The 12,618-nt window shown below is 53.8% G+C and overlaps 1 protein-coding gene across 2 annotated transcripts in view; it reads right to left on the bottom strand.

The window, feature by feature from the left end:
• The window catches only part of NCKIPSD (NCK interacting protein with SH3 domain), a 35,062-nt gene extending 26,818 nt beyond the window's left edge, over positions 1–8,244 (bottom strand). Inside the window, exon 1 of one of the 2 annotated variants that reach the window (XM_052678443.1) lies at positions 8,013–8,244. In XM_052678443.1, coding sequence (XP_052534403.1) covers positions 8,013–8,183 — 171 coding nt within the window. In that variant the 5' untranslated portion in view covers positions 8,184–8,244. Of the gene's footprint in view, positions 1–6,882; positions 7,001–8,012 lie in introns of those variants that run through there. The other variant, XM_052678444.1, reaches the window with a different exon arrangement.
• Between the last annotated feature and the right edge of the window lie 4,374 nt (positions 8,245–12,618).

The following is a 12,618-nucleotide window of genomic DNA, read 5'->3' as shown; positions in this document are numbered from 1 at the left end:
AATGGGAAATGAAGAGAAGGGAGAGAAGGGGAAAGGGCTTCTGTTGTGCAAATCCCGCTAAAGCAGGAGGCAGAGCTCCCGGCAGGAGATGTGCTAACCAGGCAGCGCAGGCACGAGCGGCTCTCAGAATACACCAAGTCAATGGGCAGCACAGGGGCACAGCACCAAACTGCAACGGGGCTGCAGCCTGCGCTGGCTGAGCAGAGCTCTTCCTGTTATCAGCTCTCCAGGGGATGTCTCGCTGTCTGTCCCAGGTAAATAGCTGGCAGACAGAGCGTCCTGGCTTTAAGGTTTGGCTGCTCAGCATCCTTTTGGCGCACGGTTTGTGAGATGAGTCAGCACGAAGCACGATCAAGTAATGGTCACTGCATCTGTGCAGGGGAAAGAAAAGAAAGTACATGCACATATTTTAGAGCTAATGCTTATACTGAAAAGGAAATTGCAGATAGTCTCTGTACTGTAGAAGGCTCAGGGTTAAGAATAGGATATATAAAAGTGGAAGGAAAGTCACTGGAGTAAAGTGCAAGAAACTATTCGAGGACATGTGATGTATAAGTAGCCTCAAGCCAACACTCCAGATGCCCCTCACTTCTCAGTGAGACTCAGTACAGCTCCCAGGTGACTCACATGCAGTTATCCTAAGCACATGGAGATAAAAAACCCTACATTTGTTGCACTTTTGGTCATGCTTAATTTCTAACTTCCAAGAGTGCTGGAGATGCCTGGGCCAGACTGCAAGTCTCAGCCCATATGTGCTCTGACAGAATCAGCAAAAACACGGTTGCAAGCCGAAAACACAGCCACAGAAACACCCTTTGCAGGTGATCATGTTTGCTGGCTGTTGCTTCAAAGGGGGGGAAAGATGGAGTCAAGAAGAAACAAGCCTGGGAAGCCATGAAAGTCGCTGGCATTCAATTGTGGCGCCAGCAGGGATGGAGCGAAGGGAAAAGGAGCTCCTGCTAATGGCATTCAGAAAGCATGCTTACAAAGTCTCTCCAAAGTAGACAACTGAAAAAAAAAATAAATCATTTCTGTATGATGCTTCTTCTGGTGCCCAGAACCATAAAAAGACTGTGGAGGGTGCAGGTGCAGGACAGCAAGGGAAAAGGCACCAGAAGGGCTGGAATACACAACACAGGCTGCGTTGTTGTCAAGAGGTAAAGCATGCTAATTGGCCATAGAAAAAAACCCCAGGCCTGCCGATGTTCTTATTTATTAAGAGCTGCTGCTGCAAGCATATTTATTCCTGGTAAAGTGGATGCTTCTGCTGAGACACACAGCAAATTCAGGGAGTCAACACAATTGAGCTATCCTGGGACAATGATAAAGCCAATGTTAACTCTTGCTAAGAGAGAATGAAGACACTACAGAGATCTGTAGCTGCATCTCACAACTAGAGCTGCTGCGTGCGTGACCATGAAGGCAGAGCACAAACCAAAAAAGAACACCACAAACCCCACCAGAAGTGCAAACTTAAGACCTGAGGCCTTGTGAGCTGCTTTTTGACTGGCAGATGGTGGGGGTGGACAATGCACGATTTTTCTGGGCTTCAAAACTGAAGACACAGCGACAGTTTCCGCGCTGACCTACAAAAGTATCTTGAGAATTGCAAGTCGAGCTGTGTTTATCAGTGGAAGGAGGCTAACTTGCTGTTATCACCAAATTCAGCTCAAGAACAGATACGGGGGTTGCTTTAAGTTGTTTTTTTTTTTCCTCCCCCTCTTAGAGATTAAAGAGTTCAACGAGATTTGCTGACACTTCACCCACAGCAAAGCAAGAGGTGGGTCACGGAAGAAAAGCAATTCATTAGTGTCCACACTATCTGAGGGGAAAAAACAGCCTGCTGCTTGAGCTGCAAGTTATAATCCCAACTCCTTTTGCAGCTTAAAATGACAGAGGCTCAGAAAACACGAAGAAATTGGAACGGGAAGAGAATGTCCTCTTAGGACATTGTGCTAAAGGCAGCAGAACAGCCATAATCGTGTTTTCCTCACTGCCCAAGGCAGTGAAGAGGAGAAACCTAGATTTGTTGGACTGCTTGCTTCTCACGTACAAAACTTTCACCCCAGCTCATTTGCCTTATTACAGCATTGATTTCTCACATCCACCTTTTCGCATGCCCCATTCACCCTCATCAGTCTCCATCTTGCTCAGCAGCACAAGGACAAATTAAAATGAACATATTCCAAAGAGACTTTCATGTCCATTCAAAGCGAGACAGATCCCACTGGACAGGAGACAGCCAGGGCTCAGCTCAGCCCCAGCAGAACAAGTGGGGCCCACAGAACCCTCCGGTGCACAAGACCACCATGGGGCAGAGAAGGGCTGGAAGCTGTCTCAGAGCCAGCATGGGGCTACAGCACCCTCAGGGCGCATGGCTGGGACAGCCCATGGTGGCTGTCTCTCCCTTTTTTTACCCTCTGAATGCTCCAGGTGGAGCTGGCTGCCCTTCCACGCTCACACAGGGCCTAGTGATGGGATCCTGTAGATCAGGCTGATGGTTGCACCTGATGATCTCGAACGTCTCTTCCAACCTAGATGACTCTATGCACCACATGGCCCAGCTGGTAGATGGTTGTGTTCATCTACAACTCAGCACAAGACCAACCATTGTCAACAGTGCTTCTGTTGGGAGAATGTGTTGCTCAGATATCAATACTGTATCACTGTGTTTAAAAGCTTTTGAAGTGATCAGAGCTCAATGTTACCTTGAGATCTTAAACTTCTAAATCAGATCTCAAGAATAAGCAGCTCAAGCATACAGCCATTCCAAACGTGGTTCATGCACACAGAAGTCTCAGATGCTGTCCCATATCACAAGGGGGAGGCTTCTAGGAGCCAAAGACCACAGACAAAATCATGCTTCCCAAAAAGGGATGCTGGAGGGGCTTGTTCCCATCCCTGATGTAAAGAACTATATTGTACAGCCTTTTTAATAACTTCACAATTATTTCAATGATGCAGTCCCCTCTTGTCATCAAGCATCCAAAGACATGCTCTAAATCAAGTCCAAAAACCATTACATGGGATGCATTTTTTAGTCTAAATCACAAAGGTGATTTTAAGGCAGACAAAACTTTGTTCCTTAAAAGAATAGCAATTCAGGGGCACAGTGTCAGGTGGAAGAGCCTCCAGCTACAAACACTGACTCTGCAAGGCTCAAGAAAATCCCTAAGCTTATACATTAAGTAGGTGAAGAACTTTTCTACTCATTGTTCCTACTTCATGTACTGGGTTTTAATGCAATTATTCCTTACACATGCAAAAAAAAAAAAAAAAAGGATTGGCTTCCCTGACACACGAGCCCTGATAGCATATGGTGAGCCAGAACTCCACCCAAGGACAGTGGCAACCCATTCCTGCAGGATGCTCCTCAGGAACAAGGCCAAAAGGAGGGTACTGCAGTGAGACTCACCAACAGGACACAACACACTTGATCTTGGATGGTCACATCACGCTACCCCTTCTTTCTTCTTCTAATATACGTTTTTTTCTCAGGAAGGGATGGAAAAAGGCCATCTGTGAGCAGAGCTCACTGAGCTCACCCAAAATGGGGCTGTCACCACACGAGGCTGCACGGCCACCGAGGTTTGCATTTGTCTGCTTGGTGGGGAGCTTCAGCTTGATCTCTTCAGGCAGCCATCTGTTTGGTCCCAGAACACACCCGCTGTGGCACACAGACACTGCACTGAGCCCAGCTGACACAGAGCTCCCAACCTTGAAAACCCGTCGACAGCAATTTGGATCTCCTGTTTGTGGCATGGGGCTGAGCCTGCAGGGCAGGACAGGCAGAGCAAGGAGCAAAAACCAGGCAGGAACAGCACTCAGGACCCTTTGCCCCCGATGAGCCCCACCTCCCTCAAGGAGGGTCACTATTTTGGGGACCTTGCCACACCTTCATCCTTTTGCTTTTAGCTAACACAAGGCAAGCCTGTGAGCTGGGGCCTGCCCTCAGATTTCTGCCTTGCAAAGCTCTACCTCACTCGCAGTGGCAAAAAATAAACAAACCAAGAAATAACTAACAGCTTTTGCCTGAATGTGGAACTGGTGATTTAGCAAGACGTGACCCACAGCCTGGAATTATCTAGCACGCACTCTGACAGCTTTCTCTTTTTCCAAATTAAACCCGGTGCGCAGCTGAGCAGAGCCCAGGACCAGCACACGTTGGCGTTTCCAGGTCACGGGCACAGAAGCCGGCGTCTCACAGACGGCCTGCACGCACACGAGCTTCAGCTGAGCAGTCTGTGCAGAAGGAAGGCACGGCACGCAGCACCCCGTCTAGTACAGCAAAAGGCAACAACCCACAGCCTGGAGAGGCCGCGATGCACTCGTGGCTGATTGCTGCCCTGGAGGCCACGCTCCCCCACACTCCTCTCCCCAGTGAGGCCATGGGCCCCATATCCTTCACACTTCCCTCAGTGGCAGTCGCTCTGTAGCACAGAAAAGTCTTCTGTGTGAAACCAGGCGACGCGCTGGCACCTCTCTGCTGCAGGGCAGGGACCAACCTGCTCCTTGCACATTAAATATCACTTCTACCAGGCTTTGTGGCACAGCTGTTTGATCCTCAGCACATGGCAGGGACTTGAAAGCAGCTCCTTCCCTTCTTATGTGAGCACAAGTTAGCTACAGATGCAACAAAGCAATCTGCACACACAGGCTCAGCAGCAGAGCAGCAAGCTGTAGCCGCAGCCTATCTCCTAACCCACCTGCACACCGAGCTCTGTCAGAAGCCATGGCTTATAACATTCTGGCTGTAGCTTCGACCGCAAAGGGCATCAGCATCTGATAAGTCTAATTTTCTTACAGACTATCTAATGCTACAGTTGCACATGAAGGCTGCTGGCTCTTCTCTCCTCATGAAATTCTCTCCCTGCTGGAATTTATCATCCTTCCAAGGCCTGGACTGGCAGGCCATGTGATGCATGCATGATCTCAAAAGGGAACGACAAAGTTTAAATCCTTCATGAGGGAGCGTGACTGGGGTGCCCTGAAAAATGCTTATTTTTACATACATCTGAGCTATATAAGTAAAGGAAGAAAAGGAGGAGGTTGTTTCTGTTGCACAGAGATCTCTTAATGACCTTAACAGAGAGATTCAGCTGTTTTCAATGTTTCAGCTACTGAGAGACAAATACCCGTTTATATGGGATTTGACTTTCCCCTCAGGAATTAATATGCCCCAGACCTTGCAGGGAATCTTCTTAGGTCAGCCAACGACCATGATACTGCCTGCTCCCATCAAAGCCTTTCCTGGCACGCAGCCTGCACTGAGCATGGATGTTACTCTTCTCCAGCAAGGAGAAGCCTTCACCCTTCTGTATGTTGTTTTTCCACAGTCATTAATACCAGCACATTTTCCCCCACGGAAAAGCAATCCAAACTCTGTTTTCCTGCTGGTCAGCACTCTTTCTTTCCCTGTGAGCAAACAGTGAGTTCAGTCACCTCCAGTCAGCCTCTACTAAATTTCAGAGTTGATGTTTTTCCTGCAAATGGGGCGGCAGGAAGGATATCTACATTTGCTGTCTATGAGGCTCAGCCATTTTGAACAGACCCTACAACAGCCTTAAAGTCAGCAGCCTAAAGGAGAGCCACAGGGGCAGCAGCCCCAGAGCCTGGCAGTGCCACCACAAGCAGTGGGACCAACAGGCACAGAGCTGTTCAGGTGTGGGAGCTCAGGTCCCAAGTTTTTAGATCTGATACAACAGCACTTAACTGTTTTTAATCAAAGTATTTTGAGTGAGAAGAACACATCCCCATGACCCCCAGAAGATACGTGACCGAGCAAAAACAAAAACCAAAGACCATTAGTGCATTTCTACTTTAATCATTCAGAACTGTGAAAGACTGCACAACTTCTGGCCAAGATGTTCAATCTTTAGCTGCAGTAATTAGAAATGGTTAATTCCCCTGACTGTCATTTAATCTCAAGAATGAAACTTCATTTTGAAGCATCAGCAGCTCTGCTAGGATAGCATCTCTTATTGCGACAGCCCAGAAAAAAATGCCTCATTTTTCAACTCCTTACATGTATTGAGAAACACAGCCTCAGCTGCACAGCACTACCAGCTGCTTATTCTCCAAAATAAAACTTTATTTTTAGTCTAAGTGCTTATTCAGGATCTGTGCGAGCACTCTGATTAAGCTCTCACGCCCATTACAAGCTGTGGCAGATCTGGAACTGATGACACATGGCGATTCGGGCTCCACGGCAGTGCAGGAGATGGTCAGTGCCACTGCCCTCTGCTCACCTTCTGACCCAAATCACATCAATACCAGCTCCAGGAGGTGCTGCTGAACTGACCTGTTTGCTGTCCTTGTAGAAAAGCAGCCACGTAAGCCCAGGGCATGCGTCAATACTACAAAATGCATCAGGACGAAGGAGTTTCCTGCAAGCAAAGGGAGCTCACACTTCACTCCTTTCCAAAACCCTCCCCTCTCTTCAGCTGAGGTAATGAAACACCATCCCCGTGCCTATCCAACCAGGATCACCTGTGCTGTGCCTCTGTGCATTTGCTTATGCTGCATGAGAATTCTAAGTTGTTGCTAGGCTGCGTGAAGCAGTCTTATTTTTATCACATGCCTGTTTGTTCCTGCAGAAAAAGATAGAGCAACCTGAGGCATCCTTAAATTGCTCACTGTGCTCTCAGCTGTGTCCATGTTCTCACCAGAACGGCTCAGAGCTACCACTCCCCTCCTCACCAGGCAATGTTAACACCTCTGCCCAACATGGGGAACACAGCCTGAGCCAGCAGGGCCTGGAGACAGGGCAAACCTGCGAATCAGAAGGAAGCTGATGCTCCCAGCAGTGGGTGGCACTAGGAAAGCAGCCCCGTGCTCCCCCCAGCATTGCTGCAAGGGCTCAGAGCTGCTGCTGGCACTCACCTGGAACCTGACGCACTGCTGACAGCCATGCCTTGCTTTACAATGGTGACTCCTGTTGGCCAGTCGCTCTCCTTGCTAATCAGGAGCTGCATTTTCCCTGTTGCGATTGGGGCGGAATTAATTTGCCTTGCAAAGGACTGTTACTAATTGGTATCAGTGCCTTTTTAAAGCTGAGGTTGGTCAGGAGGCTCACGCTCAGCAAATGGCCACAGCCCAGCTCAGCCAGAGGATGCTTTCCCACACAGGGCCTCACTGCCATGCAGGTTGACTTCAGCTCATCAGAATAACGCAGATGGGGCACTACCACAGCTGCAGGACAGCAGTTTGGGTCCTGCTGCCTCCTGCACCACTAGGAGAGTTCTGGCTCCAGAAACTTCATCACCAAATGAAGATGAGAGGCTGCAGGAAAAGCTTGTCTGTTTCCTGCTGAGCTCCACGAGCACCGGGGAAGCCGCAGCTGAACTGAGCATCACAGGGTCGTGAGCAGCTCTACTTCAGTGTCAGTGGGCGACCAACAGACTGTTGGGGTCACCCACAGCAGATGGCGAGCGACCTCTGAGGGCTTTGGGGCTACAGCAAAACATAACGTGAATAACAAACATAAATTCAAAAGCAAAATGCTTTTCCCTGGAAGATTTTGAAACCAGAACGACAACAGCAGGACAGCGCAGGAGGGCCGCTCCAGAAGGCCGCAGGGCAGAAGGCGGCTGCCCACCGTGACGAGCACACATCACATCGTGCCCGACGGGCAGCAGAGAAGGGGCCGCAGGAGCAGCAGCCCGGAGCAGCGCTACCACGGGGCTTTAAATAAGGCCTTCGCCCTGTAAATGAATAGCGCCCGTAAACTGCTTAAGGGCTTACAGAGACGCCAGCGCCCCGGCGGCAGGACGAGCAGCCGCCAGGCTGCTGTCAGCCCCGTGTCCCCGTACCCCGGCGTCCCCGCGCCCGGCCGGCCGCCCGCACGGAGCACAGCCGCACTGCACGGCATCACCGCACGGCCGGCACCTCGGGCGCGAGACCCGGAGCGCTCCGCTACCGCAGCCACCGCGGTGCGACACCCACTCCTGCCGCCCCGGCGCGCGGCTCCCCGCCCTCCGCTGCTCCCCCGGGGCCCGCCGCCCCCGGCCCACCTGCAGCCGCTGGAGGTAGGAGGCCGGCGCGTAGCCCGTCTCTCCGGAGCCGGCCCGCGTGACGAGCCACCAGTGCTGGTTGCTGCGCTCCAGCAGCAGGAACGTCTCCCCGGCGGCGAACGGCAGCGAGTTGGGCTCGGCCGAGCGGAAGCTGTACAGGGCCCGGTACATGGCTGCGGTACCGCTCCGCGCCGCCGGCCCGTGCCGCCCCGCCGAACGCGCCCCCGTGCGTCACCGCGCCGCCACGCCTCCTCCCCGTGCCCCGCCGGTGAGACCGCGCCCCCGCCTAGACCGCGCCCATCGCCGCGTCCCTTCGCAGCGCCCCCTGGCGGCGTGGCGGGGAAGTGCTGGGTGCGGCGCTGCGGGGCGCGCAAATACGTGAGCGGGGGGAGGGAGGGGTGCGAGGCTGCAAGATGCGGGGCTGCAGGCGCGTGCAGGGGATGTATAACACGGGGGGAGGGGGGAGGGTGAGGCTGCAGGTACGGGGGTACAGTGGTGCCCCGGTGGGGGCTGCAGGGATGTGAGAAAGCTGCGGAGAAAAGAAGATGCAGGATTCACGGGTGCAGGGATGCGGGGCTGCAGAGAGGGAGGGGTGCAAACGGAGTATGCCGCGTACAGGGGTGTGGGGGTGCAGGAATGCGGGATGCAGAGTTAAGAAGTAGCAGGGATGTGGGGACACAGGGTGTGGGATGCAGGGCTGCAGTTTGCAGAGTTCAGCGTGCAGGATGCGGGGCGCTAGGTGCGAGGCTGCAGAACGAAAGAAGCGTGTTGCAAGATTCCGTGTGTAGGGCGATGAGTGCTGGGAGCAGAGCGCAGGGTGCAGAGCTCCCCGCCGGGCTCCTGCTCAGCAGAGGGCAGCAATGCCCCGCGAATGGCCGCGGCTGAGCTGCAGTTCTCGGTGCCGCCGTGCCGCGCTCTGCTCCTGCCTTCTGGCACCTGCAAGTGTCCGTCTGCGGGGCGATGCTCTGCTCCTCCTGCTCAGAGGTGGGGGGGGGGGTATTAAGGACAGCAGGGAAGCAGCACCACGCCGACGGGGCAAGGCTCTGGCTTGCAAAGTACGTATGTCCCTCTCCCCATGGGGCATGCAGGTGCTTGTGCCAGGGGCAGGGGTGGCGGGAATGGGCTGGTGCCAGTGCAGGGAACAGAAAGAAATGGGGGGGGGATCGGTGCTTGGAACAGAAACGGGTTTGTGTTTCCACACAGATTAGCTTGTGTCCCAGGATGAGGTTTCCTTGCTCTGCACAATGTCAGATGTGTTTTCTGAGTGTGTCCAGGAAGGCTGTGTCCCATGTGGCACTGCCATCACCGTGCAGAGCACGGCGCCCTGTGTGTTGGGCACAGAATGGATCTGTCAGCATACAGACTCTGTGCCACCAAGCCAAGGGGCTGTGGGGAGCGTGTTGGGGTGGCCAGGTCTACCTCTGCCCAAGGTAGGAGGAATGAGGAAATGTCCACATGGCAAGTGCAGCTGGAGCAGGAGTTGGGTGATGGTGGCCAAACCGCAATGCAGAGGGTGAGGATGAGCCCCTGTGCCTGTGTTGTGTGGGGGCAATGAGTGCTCAGAACTCACCACAAGCAGCTGCTCATTAGGAAACGGCTCTTAATTGCAAGCTGCAGGTAATTTAACTTGGCCTGGGTGGGGAAACTGCGTCATGCGTGGGTGACATTTGAAGGCGAACTTCAGACCTCAGATAACGGCACCTGCATCCATTGCCCTCAAAACCCAACACCGCAGCCCCCTGCTGCAGGGTCGGAAGGCAGCAAGCTCATTTCTCTGCTGGGTTTGCCAGGTCCCTGCACCCCCAGCCCTCCTGGTGGCCATCACCAACTCCAGGGCCCGCATGGTGTGGGGCACATTCACAGTGGTGGCCGGTGAAGCCGCTCGGTGCGGTGCCAGCGATAGGAAGCGTTACACAACAGTGCTCATATGATTGAGGGGCAGCGGTGCCAGCACTGTGTACACTTATATAATCCTGCACTGCCCGCTCGTCAACAGGTTGCAAAACAGCGCTGTGATCGATCCTGCTACTTTTAGGCGTGCAAATATTATTGTGCAGCAGAGAGCTCTATCTGGGTGAAAAGTCACAGGGGCTCCAGAACTGAGCAGTGGGCAAGGCCACAGCATGGCCGGGTGCAGGGATGCAGCAGTGGTGCCTCTGCTCTCCTGATACCCCAGCAGCACCGTGCGCCCTGATTCAGGGACATACGGCCTCCAAGCTCCCTCAGCAGTGAGGAGAGGCAGCAGTGCAGAGCTGAGCTGCAGCCCGGGCTCAGCCTAGCGCAAGGCGTGCGAGGTGCCTATGGACGGCTTGGCCCAGGCCCAGGGCCCCTCCTTCAGCACAGGGAAGGAACATCCAGCTGCTGTCAACAGCTGCAGTTCCTAGAAATGGCCGAGACAGAAGGGCGGGTGGCAGAGCCTCACAGCCAGCTCTGTGAGGAGGAACAACAACAGCCCTGCAGAGCTGTGCCCAAGGAGGGGAAGTGGCTGTGGGACACAGCCCAAGTGGGATCTGGTGGGGGCACGGCTGGGGGCAGGCAACGGCTGGGTGCTTGGCGTGCTGCGGGCTCTGCATGACGCTGGCTCTGCATGCCACGAGCTGGGAAGGCCGCAGGCACACCCTCATTTCCATACAATTCAGGGAAGGCAGCTCCATCCCCGAGCGCTGCTCCCTGTCCCCTCGCTTTGTCATCGCCGGATTATATAAACTCCACCCCAGCTCTGTTAGAAACCACACCTGGGGGCTGCAGCTCCCCCAGAGCAGCTCGAGGCCCTGTGCCCACCACTGGAGGAGCACGTTCCTTCTCCATCCAGGCAGCCCATGGGAATTCCCTGCAGCCTGTCCCAGATCTGGGCTCAAAGCGACCCATTTCCATGAGGAGCGCTCCCCATATTGTGCAGAGCACAGCAGGAGCCCTGCTCTGAGTGCTGCTGCCTGCGAGGCCCCACAGAGCTGCTGTGTGGGTCAGGAATTACGGAGCCTGGCGAGGCCAGAAGGAAAAGTGTGAGCATCAGGAAGCAGTGGGGGGAAGCAGAGCGGGGCAGCAAGGAGCACCCAAGCAGCAGGGATGCGCACCCAGCATTGCTTTGCTCCAGGGAGTTCCACAACCCGTTTACAACCCTGTACCCAGAGTCCCACAGGGCCCCCACTTCACGTAACTGCTTTTCTGCGAACACGAGGAACTGCTGCGAGGAATCTGCACAGAGCACCATGGAAGGAAACCAGCCCCGCTCTTGAACTTTGCGGGGTAACATTGCATTTGGAGGGACGCGCTGTCCCAGCTGCCCCCACTTTAACCCTTGAGGACACCCAGGGGCTTAAATCAACACGCGGGCACAGGAGTCGCCTTCCAACAGCCTGACCTCAGTCCTGTGAAGCAGCTGAAAAAAAAAGGCAGCACTGTGCACTGTCCCTGCTCTCCCAGCCTGCTCCCCCACCATGGGCAGGAGGAGCAGAAGGAAGGGCTGCTGCCCAGCACACAGCAGCTGCACCTGAGCGTTGTCCTTGCACAGACACAGCTGTGGCACCAAGGGGCTCTGGGAGCACCCAGGGCTCACGCTGCTCCCAGCAGCTCCCAACCCTCGCAGCAGAAACAAAGAGGACTTGTTCTGGAGGCAGCTTGCATCAGAGCAAATGCGATTGTTCTCATCGGATTTTATGAGCTCCCTCCAGAGTTTGTACGTAACGGAAGTCCATTAGAGGACTTTATCCCTGCTAATTTCAGACTACAAAGTCAAACCGTGTATCAGATGAATCTGCACAGGCAGGCTTATTTATATGCTGCAGCAGCGGCGGGTGACCGCAGCCTGCCAGGAGACTGTCATTAGCTCATTAGCAGAGGGCATCGCATTTAAGCAGAACTGAAAAGGAAACGTCACGTTGCTGCAGGCGATCCCGCTCCTCGTTCCCGGTATTCTGACTCACACCTAGGGCACATCGCAGAGGACAGCAGGAAGTTTCACTGATCGCTGCCCAAGGAATTTTGCAACCCGCAGTGCCAACAGCAAACAGCCCCTGAGCACGCCCGGCTCACGTTCCCGGCGGCAGTTCAGCAGGGCTCTCTGCGGGCTGTGCTAGGCACAGGGATGCATGAAGCACCATCACACTGCTGCCTCCTTGCAGCAACCCTCCATCTCCACGTGCAGCTGCAAAACAGCAGATGGAGTGCAAAACGTAAACGTAGCTCTTTGACACTGCTGTTGGTTTGCATCTTAGTACTGTGGAACAAACAAGAAAAGCAACCACAAACTAACAAGAGTAAAGGTTAAAAAACCTCTATAAAAAGCACAAAGGAGCACAGGACGGCCACTGCAGACTTCGAACAGAACCCGACAGCAGCAGGCAGGCTGCCTCCCTGCCCATTGCATTCCTGCTCCAGCCCCTTGTGCTGGTACCCAGGGGATCAGAAGGACTCTCTCACTTCCACAGCCTGAACAAAAGACAGGCCAGGGCCAGGGCCCCCAGCAGCACCCCCCACTTCAACATGCCCTCGTTTTATCCTGAGCAAATCGAGTAAGAAACAGTGCTCCTCAACTTCCACACCATTTTGCTCTTGCACTGTCATGCTGATTTACAAGCTTCCTAAGAGGAAAACTCAGCCAACTAAA

This window comes from Tympanuchus pallidicinctus, unplaced genomic scaffold (genome assembly GCF_026119805.1).
Source record: "Tympanuchus pallidicinctus isolate F22 unplaced genomic scaffold, pur_lepc_1.0 scaffold17, whole genome shotgun sequence".
Lineage (NCBI taxonomy): Eukaryota > Metazoa > Chordata > Aves > Galliformes > Phasianidae > Tympanuchus > Tympanuchus pallidicinctus.
The sequence above is the reverse complement of the archived record's forward strand: the minus strand, read 5'-3'. Positions and strand labels throughout refer to the sequence as shown.